Raw genomic sequence first — 17,019 nt, forward strand, 5'->3', positions numbered from 1 at the left:
AGGATTAAAGGTTTATTATAAAAAAGAAAACTGTAAGTAGAACATGTTAGAGAGTATTCTTCTAGTTATGTGCAGGGAGTGGGGGAGTTTTTCTAAGCATGTTCCTAAATCCAGAAGCCATAAAGGTTTATTAGGTAAAAATCACCATCTTCTATATGGCAAGAGACACTGTAGTTGAACTGAGTGCCAAGCTGGCAAATATGCAGTGAGGGTGGCCCTTCAGATACTGTGGGGAGAGAATGGATTGACACCCTTTCTGGAAAGAAATGTGATAATATGAATGTATCAAAGAACTTTAAAGAGATTCATTCTTTTTGAGCTATTAATTTCATTTCTCTGAAGCTATTCTAAGAAAGTGATCATAAGAGTATAGAGATTTATGTACAAATATATTCATCACTGAGAATTTAGAAATTATGGAAATAACCAAAATAAAGGAATGATTAAATTTCAACAAATCCACAAAAGAGCTATTATATAGCCACTAAAAAGAGTATTTGTCCAATAATATTTAACAATATGGGAAAGTATGTTACACGAAAAATTTAGATGACAAAACAGTTTACACAACGTCGTTAGGATATAGGCACACGCAAACATACATAATTGCCATTTGTGAACAAACTTATACTACACATTTTTTTCAGATAACACCTGAGATCCTTTTCAAAGTAGCACCTAAGAATTTAAGCCCATTTTTTTCAGTAACAGAGCAAAACACAAAACAAATATAAGAAACAACTTCATTTTCAGCATCCACTCTCAGATGCTCACAACTGCACTCCTTGGGCTCCCCTCCTGACGGTTCCCAGTGGAACAACTAGTCCTGGCCATTAGCTACTTGAAAGCTTCCTGTCTTACCTTGACTTTAAGCTTTCCCTCTGTTTTAATGGTCCTACTAGTCTTTCTTTGGAGAATATGTGTGCCAATTATCTCATAAGATTACATCCCCCAAAAGGATGCAATTTTATTGTGAAACCAGTAAAAGTTAAGAGGTTAGCAAAAGCATAGGAAGAAAGAGCTAAGAGACAGAAGAGCAGAAAACACATTTTCTTTAAGATATTCTAGTTAGATGTCACTTATTTTTAAGATGATAGACTTCGCTGAAGGGAAAAATAAAATAGTACTTTAACCAGGACATTTTACTTATGGAAAGCTTTTTGGCCTTATTCACTTTTTCAAAAAAATGAATTAAGGATTACCAGGAGTGGGTGCATAAGTAAAAGATTAAAAAGAAGTACATGAATGAAAAGATGCTCAACTTCATTATATTCACCTGGAAAATGTAAAGTAAAACCATAAGACCACACGCAACACACTCACCAGAACAGCTAAAATAAAAAGACAGAAAAGACCAAGTATTGGTGGAGATATGGAACAGCTGGGATTTGTATATTGCTGATGAAAGTGTACTGGTACAACCACTCTGGAAAACTTTGGCAGCATCCACTAGAATGGAACATAAGATTCAGCAGTTCCACTCTTAGGTACATACCTCATGGAAACACATAGACACATACACCAAAAGATGTGTACAAGAATGCTCATAGCAGCACTATTCCTAATTGCCAAACACTTTAAACTTCCCAAATGCCTATGAACAGTAGAATGCATATACAAACTACAAGTCACACATTCGAATACTATACAGCAATAATAAATGAACTAGTGTATAACTACATGCCTGACATACATGCATCTTGCAAATTAATACTGAACAAAATAAACCAGCCTCAAAGAGTAGATAATAAATTATCCCACTTATATAAATGTCAAACATAGGCAAAATTAATCTATGATGCTAATAGTCGGGATCACTACTTTGGGAGGGTGCATTTATCAGGAGAGGGCTCAACGCCGGCTTCTAAGGTGCTGGCAATGTTGTGTTTCTTGGTCCAGGTAGTGTTAACATGACTGTCTGTGTTCAGCTGTGCAAATTCATCATAAGCTGTCCACTTATAATTTGTATATTTCCATGTATACTATATATACCTCTATTAAAAATTTAAAGATGAAAATTAATCAAAATGTCAGTAGGAATTACCTCTGGGTGTTGGGGCTACAGGTCATCTTATTTTTCTTTCTTATATTGTTTTATGTATTCCAAATTTACTACAATGAATATGTAGTGATTACAAACATATTTTATTATGGTTATATAATAAAATTACATAACATAATAAAATTACACAATAAAATTAATGTTATTTTATTTTATGTGTATGTGTGTGTGTGTGTGTGTGTGTATATGTATATATATACCACATAATGCCACCATGGTTCTAAAAGGTGCTGTGAAGGTGGCCTGGGCAATAAGCCACTACTTCTTTTCCTGAGGAGTATCCATTGTCTCTTTCCTGGGCCTGGGCCAGTGGTTCTCAAATCTGCCTAGACATCAGAATCACCTGGAGAGCTATTTAAAATTCAGATTCTTGGGCCCTACTCTCAGTGACTCTGATTTAGTTGGTCTAGGATGGCCTCCAATATGGCACCCTTCAAGTTCTAAAATAGCAGGACGACACACCACAAGGTCTGAGCTGTGGAAGCCTCAGCTCTTCCTGCTGGATGGGGGTTGGGAGAACCTGTCTGGGGCACTGAAAGTCCCTCTTGGGTTAGGCTGTGAAATGAAGACTATGCCATAGGGTTTGGTAGCTTCCTAGAAGGGTAAGAGTTTGGAAAGCCCAAGGTAGACCATGCTTTGGGCTGATTACAGAAGAGAGGATGGCAAAGCAGGTAAGAGCACAAATATGGAGTCAAATAGACTTGGGTTCAAATCCTGCTCTGCAGTAAGCTCTCTGTCTTTGAGGTTAACCACTTTGAGCCTTAGCTATACCATGGGAATTCACAGGGATTCTCATATCTCTTTGACAGAATTATGAATATTAAATATGATAATTTATGTAAAACAATACAGAGTCTGGCATGCAGTAATGTCAAATGATATATGCTATATGTAATATTATCATACTTAATTGCATATATTTAATCTTACATATAATTACATAACATTACATGTTATATAGAGAAATATATTAATTGATATTGAGTATGAATAGTCCAAATTATGGAAAGTCTGATGCTCTGATGATTGTTTTAAAAAATACAGCCTTCAGCCAGGCATAGTGGCTCATGCCTGTAATTGCAATACTTTAGGAGGCCAAGTTGGGAGGATTGCTTGAGACCAGGAGTTCTAGACTGGCCTCGGCAACATAATGAGGCCCTGTCTCCACAAAAAAGAAAAAAAAATTAACTGGGTCTGGCAGCATATTCCTACAGTCCCAGGTACTCAGTAGACTGAGGTGAGAGGATCACTTGAGCCCAGGACTTCTAGGCTACAATGAGCCTTGATTACATCACCATATTCCAGCTTGAGTGACAGAACAAGACCGCATCTCTTAAAAAAATCTAAAATAAAACAAAACAAAACAAAAAACACCTTCATCTATTGTAGTCCCTTTTTGTGGACATTTTAAATTAAAACATTCATTCACTTATTCATTCATTCATCAAATCTTTGAAAGCTTCCCTCACCAGTTACTATGTGACCTCAGGCAATTTAACCACTCTGTGTCTAATTTTTCATCTGCGAAATGAGAATGATAACAGTACTCACCTCATAGGGTTACTGTGACTATTAAATGAGTTAATATGTTTAAATGGCCTAGAATCATGTGTGGTATAAGTCCTCAACATACGTTAGCTATTATTATTCATTTGAAAATTATTTATTGAATGCTCACTGTGTACATTCACTGTAGGCTGAGGACACAACAATGAAAGAAAAAAAAAAAGACACGGTCCTGCCTTCACGGTGCTTGTAATCAAATGACAGTAAAGGATATAAATAATTATTAAAATGGATGAGCAAATGGGACCTTTTCTAGCAGAGTTATATTGCATGGTGGCATGTCACAGTCATCAAAGACCTTCATCACATCCTTTTTTCAAGAAATATGTCCTGGGATGCATCAGCCTCTTTGTGACACAGTTTCTAAGCCACATGCAGGAGATGGCCCAGACACCCCAAGGACCCTCCCTGGGGCTCAGGCTCCACGCAGGTTTGGATGATTCATCAGGGCTCCCTTTGAAACAAAAGGTATACATGTAGCAACGGCAAGATCCTTAAGTTAGCCCCTGTGCAGTAAAGCAGGGAGGCAGCACAAACTCTCAAGCTCAACACTGAATCTAGGAGGAAGACCCTGCTGCACGGAGCCCTTCTGCTATTGGGACTCCAGGCCACTCGAGGGCATTTGGCCTTGGATCTCATTTCCACCAGCCATGGCTCCACACCTCCATTCCTTCATCCAGTGCACTTATAATGAGTATCTATTCTGTGCATGGCTCTCCACTGAGGGTACTGAGCCAAGTAAGACATGTTCTTACCCTCAGACAGATCACAGCCCAGTAGCAGATTTGGATAGAATCATGATTGATGTAAATTTACTAAGGCTTGTGATAAAGTTTAGCACTGCATATGATTGAGAACATCTGAGTAGGCTTCCTGGAGGAGGTGATACCAAGTCTTGAAGGCCGATGAGAAGTTTACCAGGTGAAGACAGCGAAGAGCACTACAAATGGAAGGAGCTACAGGTGAAACCCAGAAATGGAAAAGAGTACATGAGTTTGGAGAGCTGGTGCAGCTGGCAGTGGGGAGAGGCAGGAGAGGAGACAATGCTGGAGAATGTAACAGGAACCAGATAGTAAAGAGCCTTTTGTCTCCACTAAGAATGCAGGGCTCTGTGCTAAAGCTTCAGAGCAAGCTTGTCCACCCTGCAGCCTGCAGTCTGCACATGGCCCAGAACGGCTGAGTGAGGCCCAACACAAATTTGTAAACTTTCTTAAAATACTATGAAATTTTTTTGCAAATTTTAAAAAAGTGAAGCAGCTGTCGTTAGTGCTAGTGTATTTTATGTGTGGCCCAAGACAATTTTTCTTCTTCCAATGTGGCCCAGGGAAGCCAAAAAATTGGACACCCCTGCTTTAGAGAATCCACTGAAATACATTAAGTGGGGGATGATATGATCCTATCTATGCTTTGGAAAAGTGACTCTGGCTTCAGTGTGGCCCATGGCTTGGAGTAAGATAGGCTGGAGGCAAAGAGGCAGTTTGCAGGCTGCTATATGGTCACTTAGACTGAACACTGTGAGGACCTAGGTGATCTGGTGGCCAGAGAGAAAGAAAGAGATGCACAGATTTGGGACTAACAAAGAATACGAAACTGAAAGGATTTTATTTAAATATCAGGGAATGGTGAAGAAGAGGTCATGGTGGCCTTTAAGATTTGGGGCTGGGTTTTCCCCAGGAGACAGGAAATAGAAGATGAGGGACAGGTTGGTGAGAGAAGATGTTAGTTTGGATGCATTGAGTTGGAGGGGTCTGTGTGATATCCAGTTGGGAATGTAGGGTAAGCACTTAAAATGGTGAGCCTAAAACTAAGGAGAGACTTCTGCCTTCAGTCGCAATGGAGTAACAGGGCCTAGATTTACGTCTCTGCCTTAACATTTAAAAACCAGGTGAAACAGATGAAACAACAGTCAGACATTGGACAAAAGGCAGTGCAAGACAACGATCCTGAGGAAAGAAAACAAATAAAGTGAGCCCCGCCAGTGCCCTGATTATTCCCTGGAAAGAGTTTCCACAAGGAAGAGCTAGAGAGTGAGAGAGGAAGAGACTGAGAAAGAGAAGGAGGGATGGAGGGAGGGGAGGGAGAGAATGCACGAATGTGCTTCGGAGGCCTGTAGAGGGCTGCCCTCATCTCTGGCTGAGTACTGCACATGCATGTGAGAAAATGACCCAAGGCTGGGGAATGAACCACAGAGAGAAGTAAGCAGAGCAATCTCAGAAATTCACAGAAGGCTGGAAATACCCTGTGTTCCTACCAGTCCAAGTAGAAAGACCTCCTAATACACAGAACATCAGATCAGGGAGGGTCCTCAGAAGAGCACTCTTTAGTAGTGAGGCCAACTTAGCCCTCAGCCAAGGGCTGCTCTGGACCTGCCCTAACAAAGCCTAAAAGAAAACCCCAGAAGGAGCCAACTGATTCCAAGTACAGGTTGAATATCCCTTATCCAAAATGCCTGGGACCAGAAGTGTTTCAGATTTTGGACTTTTTCAAATTTTGGAATCTTTGTATTATACTTACTTGTTCAGCATCCCTAATTTGAAATGCTCCAATGAGCCCTTCCTTTGAGCATCATTTGACTCTCAAAAAGTTTCAGATTTTGGAGTGTTTCAGGTTTCAGATATTCGGGATACTCAACCTGTAACTTAATTGTTTGTCAGAACAAAGCCCAGCATGAACCATTAAAGGACAAAACAAAGCCCAACGTTGTAAAATCTAAAACATTTATCATCTAATCAAAAATTACCCAGGCATTCAAAAAAGGAGGAGAAGAAGATGCATAACTAGAAGAAAAATCAATCACCAGTGCACACAATAAGAAATATATATTTGATCTTTGTCCCCAGTTCTTGACACAAATCTTCTAAAACCCTTGGAAATTCTTGCATAATAGGAACATCTTTTTTATTCTCAATAAGCCACTTTCAACCATACCTGAGTTTATTCTAATGAGATGACTCTTGGTGGGCTTCTAGATAGCTTAATGATGGGGGCTGGCTGCCAGAGAAACCAACCATGTGATTAGAGGATTAGAACTTGCTGCTCGCCCCTACGCCACTGGGGAAAGGAGAAGGGCTACAGATTGAGTTCACTCACCAATGGTCAATGATTTAATCAACTGTACCTATCTAACAGGACCCCCATAAAACCCTAAATGACAGGGTTTGGAGAGTTCCTGGCAGGTAAACATATCTGGGTGCTGGGGAGGTGGCACACCTGGAGAAGTCATGGAAACTCCACGCCATTGCATACCTTGCCCTAGGCGTCTCTTCCATTTGGCCATTCCTAAGTTATATCCTTTATAATAAATCAGTAAAGAGTAAATAAAGTGCTTTCCTGAGTTCTGTGAGCCATTCTAGCAAATGTTCATACCTGAGAAGGGGTCCTAGGAGCCCCCAATTTATAGCTGGTTGGCCAGAAGTACAGGTGACAACCTGGGACTTATGAAATGGGGGAAGTCTTGCAGGACTAAACCCTTAATCTGTGGGGTCTGCAATAACTAATTATTATAATTAGTAACAGAATCAAATTAAATTGCTGAACCCTCAGTTGGCATCCAGAGAGTCGCCAAATTGGTTGTTGGTGTGGAAAGAAACCACACATTTAGTGTTAGAAGTGTTGTGGGTAAAAACACTACAAGTAGGAGGATACCTAGAAATGACACAGATGACAGAATTAGCAGACATAAATGTTAAAAGAGCTATTATAAACTTACTCCATGTAAAGAAGGTAGAGGAAAATATGACTATGATGAGGACAGAAATGAAAGATATAATTAAGATGCAAGTCAAGCTTCGAGATGAAAAACATAGTATCTAAAATAAAATATATACTTCATGGAATTAGACACTGCAAAGAAAAGATTTGTAAATTCAAAGGTATAGGTAGAAATATTTCAAAATAAAACACAGAAACAATACTGAAAAATGAAAACCAAAGTATCAGTGAACTCTGGAACAACATTAAGCAAATTAACACACATAATTGGCGTTTCAGGGGAAAACGCAGAAAAAAATAGAAGAAATAATGCCCAATGTTTTTTCAAATATAATGAGCACCATATACTCAAATATCCAAGAAACTCAAAAGACATTCAGTGGAAGAAACATGAAGAAAACTATACCAAGACATCACATAATCATTTGTTGAAAGCCAACGATAAAGAGAAAATCTTAAGAGCAGCCAGAAAAAGGGCGGTGGGGCAGATGCTCATTCTAGACAAATGTATTCAGCATTGTACTAGAGGTTTTAGCCAAGATGATTAGGCAAGAAAATGAAACAAAAGGCATCCAGATTAGAAAGGAACAAGTAAAACTATCTCTACTCATACAAGACATAATATTGTGTAATGAAAATCTAAGTTATCCACTAAAACATCATTGTAACTAATAAACAAGTTCAGCAAGTTTGCAGGATACAAGATCATTACACAAAATCAGTTATACACAGTTCTATACACTTGCATTAAGAAAACAATTCAATTTACAAAAGCATCAAGAAGAATAAAACACTGAGGAATAAACTTTTAAAAAGAAGTGCAGTATTATACACTGAAAACTACAAACTTCTTTGAAAGAAATTAAAGAAGACCTAAATAATAAATAAGATATCCTGTGCGTACGGATCAAAAGACTATTAAGATGGCAATACTCTCCAGACTGATCTACAGATTCAATCCAATCTCCATTAGAATACTGGCTGGCTTCTCTGTGGAAATTGACAAGCTGATCCTAAAATAAGTAAGAAAAAATTAAGGGATACAGAATAGCCAAACAATCTTGAAAAAGAACAAAGGTAGAGAACTCATCCTGATCTCAAAACTTACCACAAAGCTCCAGTAATCAAGGTAATGTGGTATTGGTATAAAGATAGACATATAGGTCAATGCAGTGGAATTGAGAGCACAGAAATAAACTTGCATTTGCAGTCAACTGATTTACAACAGGATAGCAAGACCATTCAATGACGGTAAAACGTTTTTTTCACCAAATGGTGCTGGGACAACTGAATATCCATATTCAAATGAATGAGTTAGGACCCCTACCTCACACCAATAACAAAATTAACTCAAAATGAATCAAAGACCTAAATGAAAGAGCCAAAACTATAAAGCTCTTAGAAGAAAACATAGGCAGAAATCTTCGTTAAGAAATCTTACGGTTTCTCACATGTGACACCAAAAGCACAAGCAACAAAAGGAAACTAGATAAATTAGACTTCATAAAAATGTAAAATATTTGTGTTGCAAAGGACACCATCAAGAAAGTGAAGACAACCACAGAAAAGAATAAAATATCTGCAAACCATATATCTGATAAGTGTCTTGTTTGTACCTAGAATATATAAAGCATGCTTCAACTCAATAATAATAATAACTCAATTAATTAAATAATAACTCAATTTAAAAAATGGACAAGAGATATGAATAGACATTTTTCCAAGGAAGATATACAAACATAAGCACATTGTTCGTCATCATTAGTCATCAGCGAAATGTAAGCCAAAACCACAATGAGATACTACTTCATACTTACTAGGATGACTATACTTAAAATTACAGATAATAACATGTATTGGCAAGAATGTGAAAAAACTTTGAGACTCTCATATACTGCTGGTGGGGATGTAAAATGCAGCAACCACTTGGGAAAACAGTCTGACAGTTCCTCAAAAGGTTGAACATAGATCCTAGGCATATACCCAAGGAGTGAAAACATATGTCCATATAAAAACTTGGTCACAAGAGTTTATATGAGCATTACGTATAATAGCTAAAATGTGGAAACATCCAAACGTTCATCAATTGATGAATGGATAAAGAAAATGTGGTATACCCATACAATTGAATATTATTCAGCAATAAAAAGAAATGAAGTATTGATAAATGCTATGACATAGATGAACCTAGAAAATATTATACTAAGGAAAGAAGTCAGTTACAAAAGACCACAAATTATGTGATTCAATTTATATGAAATGTCCAGAATAGGCAAAACTATAAAGACAGAAAATAGATTAATGGCTGTCTAAGGCTGGGGGGTGTAGGAAAAGGGCGAGACTGCAAATGGGCATGGGTTTTCATTGGGGACAGTAATGGAAATGTTCTAAAATAGACTGTAGTGATGGTCATACAACTTAAAACCATTGAACTGTACACTATAAACAGGCAACTTGTATGGTATATGAATTATATCCCAATAAGAGGGTAATGTGAGAGCTTTGAAATAGTTGTGGAGGAACTGGAGCAGGTCCAGGTCACAGGACTGCTGGGCATTGCTGGGGGCTCGCTGGAGGCCGCAGACCATGAATTTGGACTAATGTCAATTCATGAAGGACTAAAGAAAGCAAGCAGTTACCATGTTCTAAGGTTGAGGTAGGAGACTAAGAGGCCAGGTGGTGAATGGTGGGCAGTTGAAGTGACAAGCAGCAGATCTTAGATAGAATAGGAACAAGAGTTGATTCAGAGTGAGGAGAAAAACTAGGGCTCAAGGGCCTGAGGTCTCTATGAACAGACATGGTGGAGGTATGGGAGATAGAATGCATAAGAGGTACATTCTGAAGATTAGGATTTCACAGGTGGAACAGTTTCAAACGATCCCAAGATGCCAAGTAATGAGTGGATGAAATGGAGATTACATTCTTCAACAAGTTGAAGACAACAAGCCAAGGTTATCTTGCTTTGCTATATCCCTAAGTGGCTGGATCATTAACTTTGCCATTGATTATGACTATCCCAAACCTACGGAGATAGGGTCCTATAAGTCAGCCCTCAACCCCAAAGATGCCTGGCTCCTCATCTCCCTACTTACAGCCCTGTGTCACCATGGGGGAAACATCATGCTTGCTGGCACCATCTTGAACTGTGCAGTTTTACCTGATATTAAGGGATACTGGCAGAGCCTTTCAACAGGGAAGAACCTTTCAACATGAAGTAGAGAGATACCAAACCTGAGAAATGAGTCAGCCCAGAAACCCAGTATAGCCAAGAGTCCCTGCCAGGCAGCCATCAGCTGTAGACACACAGTTCACACTATGCTCAGAACTTCCATTCACATAAGGCAAGGTCATGGCCAAAGGACTACTCACTCCTGAGAAGCCCCTTGACTCCCACACAGTGATGCTGGTTTCCTCTCCTGCAGTACAGAGAAAGAACCCTGAGCAGGGGGCCTGTGTTCTAGTTCTGAGTCTACCACAAACTTGCAGTGTGACCTTGGTTCAGAACCTGAGGCCTGTTTTGCCTGTTACACAAGGGGTTGGATGTAGGATCTCAAAAATTTCTTGCAGCCTTGACAGTGGGTTCAGGAAGGAGGGTGTCATCAACTTACATCACTCAAAATACACCAGCTGCACACGACAAATGAGTTGAAGTCTCAAGCCTCATTAACAGTCATCACAGCAGAGTCACCCCTCTGGGGTTCACAACTTGCACCCCTCCTCCTCCTACTGCTCCTTCCCAAGAGCCTGTGAAGTAGGCTCAAGTGATACACCCTCCCCCACACCACTGTCTTTCTCTGCATGAGATTTTCTTTAGGCTAAAAAGTCAACCTGGTTTGAGGCCATGTGTAGAAAAGGAGAGCAATGAGATCCCTGCCATGAAAGCCATACCCAAGACCCCTGGCTCTACACAGAGCATCCCTTTAGGGCACCATCATCACAAACCCCATCAGAAACCCAGAACTGACATCTGAGGAGGCAAAGCAGAGCCCCAGGTGCTCCCTGTTTCTCTGGCCTGGTTCCTTGGAAGGACAGGCAGACTTCCCAGGTGTTGGGGACACTCAGCAGACACTCTGCAGCTGGGGACAGGATCCTGTCATTTTGCCTCATCTGTACACAGGACAGCACCCCCTCCTTCACAGGGCAGTTATGACCATCCCATGGGCCAAGAAACATATCCTTGGGACCCCAACATGTGTAAACAACAAATGAGGTCCTGGGTAGGAGCCTTAGGCAAGACCCACCTCCTGACATTAGAAAGCAGGCTTGGGACGGCACCCCTGGGGCAGGGCATCTCCACATCTGGGTGTTTGGGCAATGGGAGGGCAGAGGGGCTGGAGGCTCTGCCACCATGATTCCCTCTGTGGTCCTAAGCTATGGTGCGACCACATGTAGAGGGCACCCCCTTTCTCAGGTGGCTTGGCTAAGAGTCCCTGGACAGGCTGGTGAACAGAGCCCAGGCCTCTGGGCCTGCTCATCAGCACCACCCGGTTAGAGTCAGGGCAAAAAGACCACAGGAGGATCCCAGAGGGACAAACCAAGGCCACAACAGTCACACACAGTAAGAGCAGGCTTTGCCCAGTGGTCACACCCTCCCCTAAACCCCATTTCACACACACACCCCCAGGCGCATTATGGGGTTCATGGCCCCTGAGCCACCCACGTCCTCCCCCCACCTCCCTCGCAGTCTCCTGTGGCTGGCCCTTCCCCAGGGCCGGCACGCCCTCCTCCCCTCCAGCTCACCGAGCGATCTCCCTTCCTTCCTTCCAGTACTTCCTCTTGGTTGTTCTCCTGAGGAGGAAAAGAAGGGGTGACTCTCCGCACCCTTGCAGCCTCACCTCATCATCCCTGCCCACTGCCTGGCCAGACCTGGTCACTCAAGGCCTCCTTCAGTGCCCTAGTCTCAGCTGCCTCAGTAGGTGAGTTACGTGACGGATCAGGGTAGAGGGACTTTCACAGAGTGCTCACTCTGTAGGCCCTGGATGGCAGGCAGGCAGGTAGGCAGTCCAGACAAGGGCAGTGATGACCCAAGCTGTGGAAATGAAGCACTGGGGGGAGGGGCGGCAGGCCGAAGCTGGAAGGAGGAGCCCTCCAGAAGAGGCAGAGGGCTGGAGTGTGGAGCTGCCAGAGCCCTGGAGGCTGGGGGAGAGGCCCTTACTCCCGTGGTGGAGGACCCCCTTGAGATCCTGGGCAGCTCCTGGAGTAATGAAGCCTCCCTGATCACCTGTCTGGAGAATGAGGGGTTTCGGGGGATGACCTATGGGGCTCCATGTGGTGATGGGGGAGCAGCGCCATCAGGAAGGGGAGGCCTTGGGACTGTAAAGGATTGAGGTCAGTGAGGGTGGGTGGGTGGAGCTGACGCAGGGGTTGGGCCCATGGGCTGAAGGCAGGATGTTGAAAGCTTACCGATCTCCTCGGTGGCCCCGTTTCAGGGGCCCAGGTTTCCTGTGTTGTTGCTTTGAATGCTGAGGTCCCATGGGCCAGGGATTGCCTCCTGGGAACAAAATCCCTGTCTCGGCAAAGAAAGAAACCCAGAAAGAAGGCAAAGGTGTCCTGGCCCCCATTGTGGCCAGAGGATGGAGCGGGTTTGAAGGATGGCCCCACTTCAGGCTGCACAGTAAGACCTGGAGCCTGTTGAAATTCCCTGTATTCGCCTCAGTACTGAAACCAGCACAAGCCCACTTGGGTGTCTCCCTTCATCACCGTGGCAACAGTCAGACTAACAACCACCATCACCCATTAATTAGGACATGGAAACGTCTTCTGGTGCAGTCTCCCTCCCAAACCCATCAGGACCAGACTGAATCCTCAAGGTCTCAGTGGCCATGCCACACAGGGACACTCAATTGCTGGTTTCCATGGCAATGGGGAGGCCAAGTCTCTCTGCATCTGTAGGTTACTATAGCAACCCTGGCAGAGCCAAGTGCACTGAGGACAAAGGCTCCATCTGGAGGAACCACAGAGGACACATTCACCGCTGCCCTCTCTGTGGCCAGTTCTGTGCTAGGGCTCAGGTTGTGTGCTGGGAAGGGCACACATCGTGCCTTCTAGGGACTGATGGAAGATCTAGGATTTGCTCATCTGTGTCTTCAGCCTCTTGACCTCTTGCTTCACCTGAAATGCACCTGGGGTGTTCCCATCCACTCACAAGGCCTCATCTCCCACAACTCTTACATTGAGAACATCAAAGTCTGCATCGTGGACCCAGCCCTCTTCTAAACTCTACCTACCTGTTCTCTGGACCCTGCACCCCGGATGTCCCACAGCACCTCACATTGGGGTATGCAGTTTTGGACTTCCTGTGAGTCTGAACATTCACTCTATACATTCTGTCTCTGTGAGTGACATCACTTAGCCCCTTGAGGCACCATTGTAGCTTTCTGCTTTTCCCTGTCCACCTTCCTCTGCCAATCCAGACAATCATCAAGCACTGCTGATGCCATCTACTGAGCATCTCTCAATTCTATGCACCTCACCTTCCCTGGAGCCACTTCTGAGCAAGAGCCTTCCTGTCTGTTGCCCAGATCTTGGCATCATGATGGGCATCTATGTCTAACTTGCTCCTCCCAAATCCATCCTGCAACTGACACCAGAGTGAGCTTCCTAAGATCATGTCCTCCCAGCCCACTTACACACTACAGAAGACCCCCACTGCCTCTGGACAGAATCTAAGCTGCTTTAGTCTGCCCAATGATCCTGCCAACTGTCCAGCCTTATCTACTACCAGGCACCGGCTTTAACTCCTAATGACAACATCACCTTCTGTCTCTCCATTTCCTCCCTCCAGCCCCACTACTTCCCCTCTGGGTCCATCCTCGGCCATGCTCTTATAAAAATTACACCCAGATTTTCAACGAGAACTTGGAACAATAATTAGGAATCTTCAGGATCTCATTTCAAATATCAGAAGGAAAAGTGATACCCAGATGCAAAGCTGGACACTGCTGACCCTACCCCAAATGGACCCTGGAAACCCAGAACCCTCATCTGCTAAGCGGACAGACTGTAAGTGGTCATGGAAAAAGGGTGCAAAAGTGAGCACATTCTGTTCACACTCATGGCCTCCAGAAAATACAAGAATCACGGACATCAGCTGAGAAGGGCATCTCATCCTTCCCCTCCTGTAACACTGTTGGGAAAATCAGGCTCAGAGAAAGGAAAGGTCAAAGCCAAGGCTCCCAATATGGGGTCTTCCATTCTCTCTGCTTGGACACATGCCTCAAAGCTGCACAGCCAGTCTCAAGGGAGTCAGTGCAAGGGGCACATGCACAGACACCCTGCATGCCAGCACCTTCCAGGTGGGGAAGTGGACGAGTGCATGCACCTGCAACTGGAGACCTCATCCTCAATCTCCCAGAAACTCTCCTTCATGTGTCTTTTGTCTTGCTACAGGTGGAATGGGACCTTCCAGTCAGAGTAGAGGGACATCTCAAAGTCGATGCTCAGGCCAGCACTTTCTCACGCACAACATCCTCCCTGGTTTCCTTCCTGCCAAAGCTCTCAGGTTTGGTCATAGGGTTAAACCAAGGAAAGTGGACCAGAAAAAAAAGTGAACTTATCAACTGTAGATGAAGCCAGCTTCTTCCAGGGAGGTCCATTCTTACCTTAAGGCTGGACCATGGGGCCCGTGCTACTGAGACTTATGCCATGACCCCCTGGAGGACAACTGAGGAATGATGCTCAAACAGAACCTCACAGCTGGATAAACCCCATCTCTCAAGGGTCATAGCTCCCTGAGGCAGGCAGCCCTTTTGAGGCTAAGCTGCTGGATGGTGATTATGAAACCTCCTCATACACGCTCTGAGCATCAGGGTGCTTGCTCTTGCCAGAGTGGTCCCTCCATCTCTGTAGTTGGCCATTGCTACTTCACCTAAAGCTCAAACACACCTCCCTTCGGTCCTAGTTCTGTCCTCCAGGACCCCACAGAACATGACTCTTCAGTCTGTCACAGTGCTTTGCATTAGTACATTGAATGGTGAATACAACCTTCTAAGAAGGGTGCTATTATTGATATTTCACAAAAGGGGAACCTAGGGCTCAGAGAGGGGAATTCACTTGCCCAGTAAGTGGCAGAGTGCATAGGAGGAATAGGAACCATGTATTCCTATCTGCAGGAAAATAGAATGACTTACTACTGCCAGGCTAGATGACCAGCTGGTTCTGTACTACAGTGGGGACTCAGAAGGGAGATCACCGAGTGGAACAGGCAGGGCAGAGGTGCTTCTGATAGATGTCCCCTGAGACCCTCAGGCCTCCCACTGTGACAGGCATCTGGACACTGAGTGACCAGCTGGCCTAGGCCTGGATCTTGACATAACAGTGTCTCAAGTCCCAGATGTAATTTGGCATCTTGGGCACCCCTTCAACACTGATCTTTCTGAAATGTCTGTTTACGTTTTAGGCTACTGGAGCACAGCCCGGGGAGGACAGGGAGAGGGTATTCTCTGGTGACAGGTGCACCCCCCGCTGACAGACCCTGCTCAGCAGAACAGAAGCCCTTCAGCGAATCAGACCTACCCTCTGCAGAAGGCTGGTTAGCAAGCATTCATGTCTACTTCAGCCTCTCACCTCCCTGTCACAAACAGATCACCACAGTTTTCCTCCAGCCTCATGCTGTCCTCTCCCTGGAGGAATGCAGGTACATGGAATGTTCTCCACCTCCATACATGTCCAGCGACGTTTTGGATCAGTGTGTCAGGGACACTGTCAGGCGTGCCTGCTTGCACTCATCCAGCCCTGGCTGGATGTGATTCTAGGAGCAGAGCAAGATCAGCATGTTCTGTCCTCCAGTTATCACAGCAGTTACCCTGGCAACCTGTAGGCCCTCCCCGAGGTGTCTGACAGCTGAAGCAGCGTCCAGTGGGATGGAATGGAGGATGGGCACCCTGGAAGGACAGCCCATGGAGGGTCCCTCTGGGTGTCCTGCTGCCCTGGGCACCTGCTAAGAGAGAAGCTGAGCCACCCAGCCTGAGGTAGTAGACAGTGAGAGCTGAAGGGAGCAGGAGATTAGGGCCCAGCGGGAAGTGAGAACAGTGGGGCCAGCGCCAGGGTGAGCTGAATGAAGCTCTTACCTGGGGCGCAGAATTTAAAGATTTGCCAAAAAACTCAGCAGCCAAGAGATTTAATACTTCCATCAAATCAAAGCAAAACTGTCCATGATAAACAAGACTGGAGTTAGGGTAAGGTAAGTGAGGCCAAGGCCTGCAAATCCAGTGTTGTATCTTGTTTGTATTAAAAGTTTGATTTTGTTGTGTATGTTTTGCATTCATTTTGATTTTTTAAAAAACACTATATTGAAATATCATTTATCTTAATCATTGAGCTTGTTCGAGATCCCTTGAATGTTGCACTTAAAGTCAATGCCTCTCTAGCCTCACCCTAGTCTCAGCCCTGGAGGGGAGGGACAGACTGAATCAGGAGCAAGAACAAACACTGCCATTGAAAACGCATCATGCGACAAGGAGCCGGGAGACATGAGTTCCCATCTGTCCCCTCCACAGATTCTTCTCAGTTCTGATAGAATCAGATTCGGATTTCACAAGACTGCAACATGAAGATTGCTGCTGGGGAGCACAGGTGCCTAGCGTGCACATGGACCCCCTCCACACGGGGTGATAGTGAGTCATAAGGTGGCACCCACCTCCTGCCCTCAGTCAGGTTGTCTGCTAAGGGGAGGAGATGGG

At 44.0% G+C, this 17,019-nt stretch overlaps 1 protein-coding gene across 1 annotated transcript in view; it reads right to left on the reverse strand.

Moving 5' to 3' along the window:
- The window catches only part of TUB (tubby bipartite transcription factor), a 64,125-nt gene extending 51,198 nt beyond the window's left edge, over nucleotides 1-12,927 (reverse strand). The window contains exons 1-2 of the mRNA XM_012000253.1: nucleotides 12,743-12,927; nucleotides 12,080-12,127 (exon numbers count right to left, since the gene is read on the reverse strand). Coding sequence (XP_011855643.1) covers nucleotides 12,080-12,127; nucleotides 12,743-12,900 — 206 coding nt within the window. The 5' untranslated portion in view covers nucleotides 12,901-12,927. The remainder of the gene's footprint in view (nucleotides 1-12,079; nucleotides 12,128-12,742) is intronic.
- Between the last annotated feature and the right edge of the window lie 4,092 nt (nucleotides 12,928-17,019).

Source organism: Mandrillus leucophaeus, unplaced genomic scaffold (genome assembly GCF_000951045.1).
Source record: "Mandrillus leucophaeus isolate KB7577 unplaced genomic scaffold, Mleu.le_1.0 Scaffold622, whole genome shotgun sequence".
NCBI classification, from domain to species: domain Eukaryota; kingdom Metazoa; phylum Chordata; class Mammalia; order Primates; family Cercopithecidae; genus Mandrillus; species Mandrillus leucophaeus.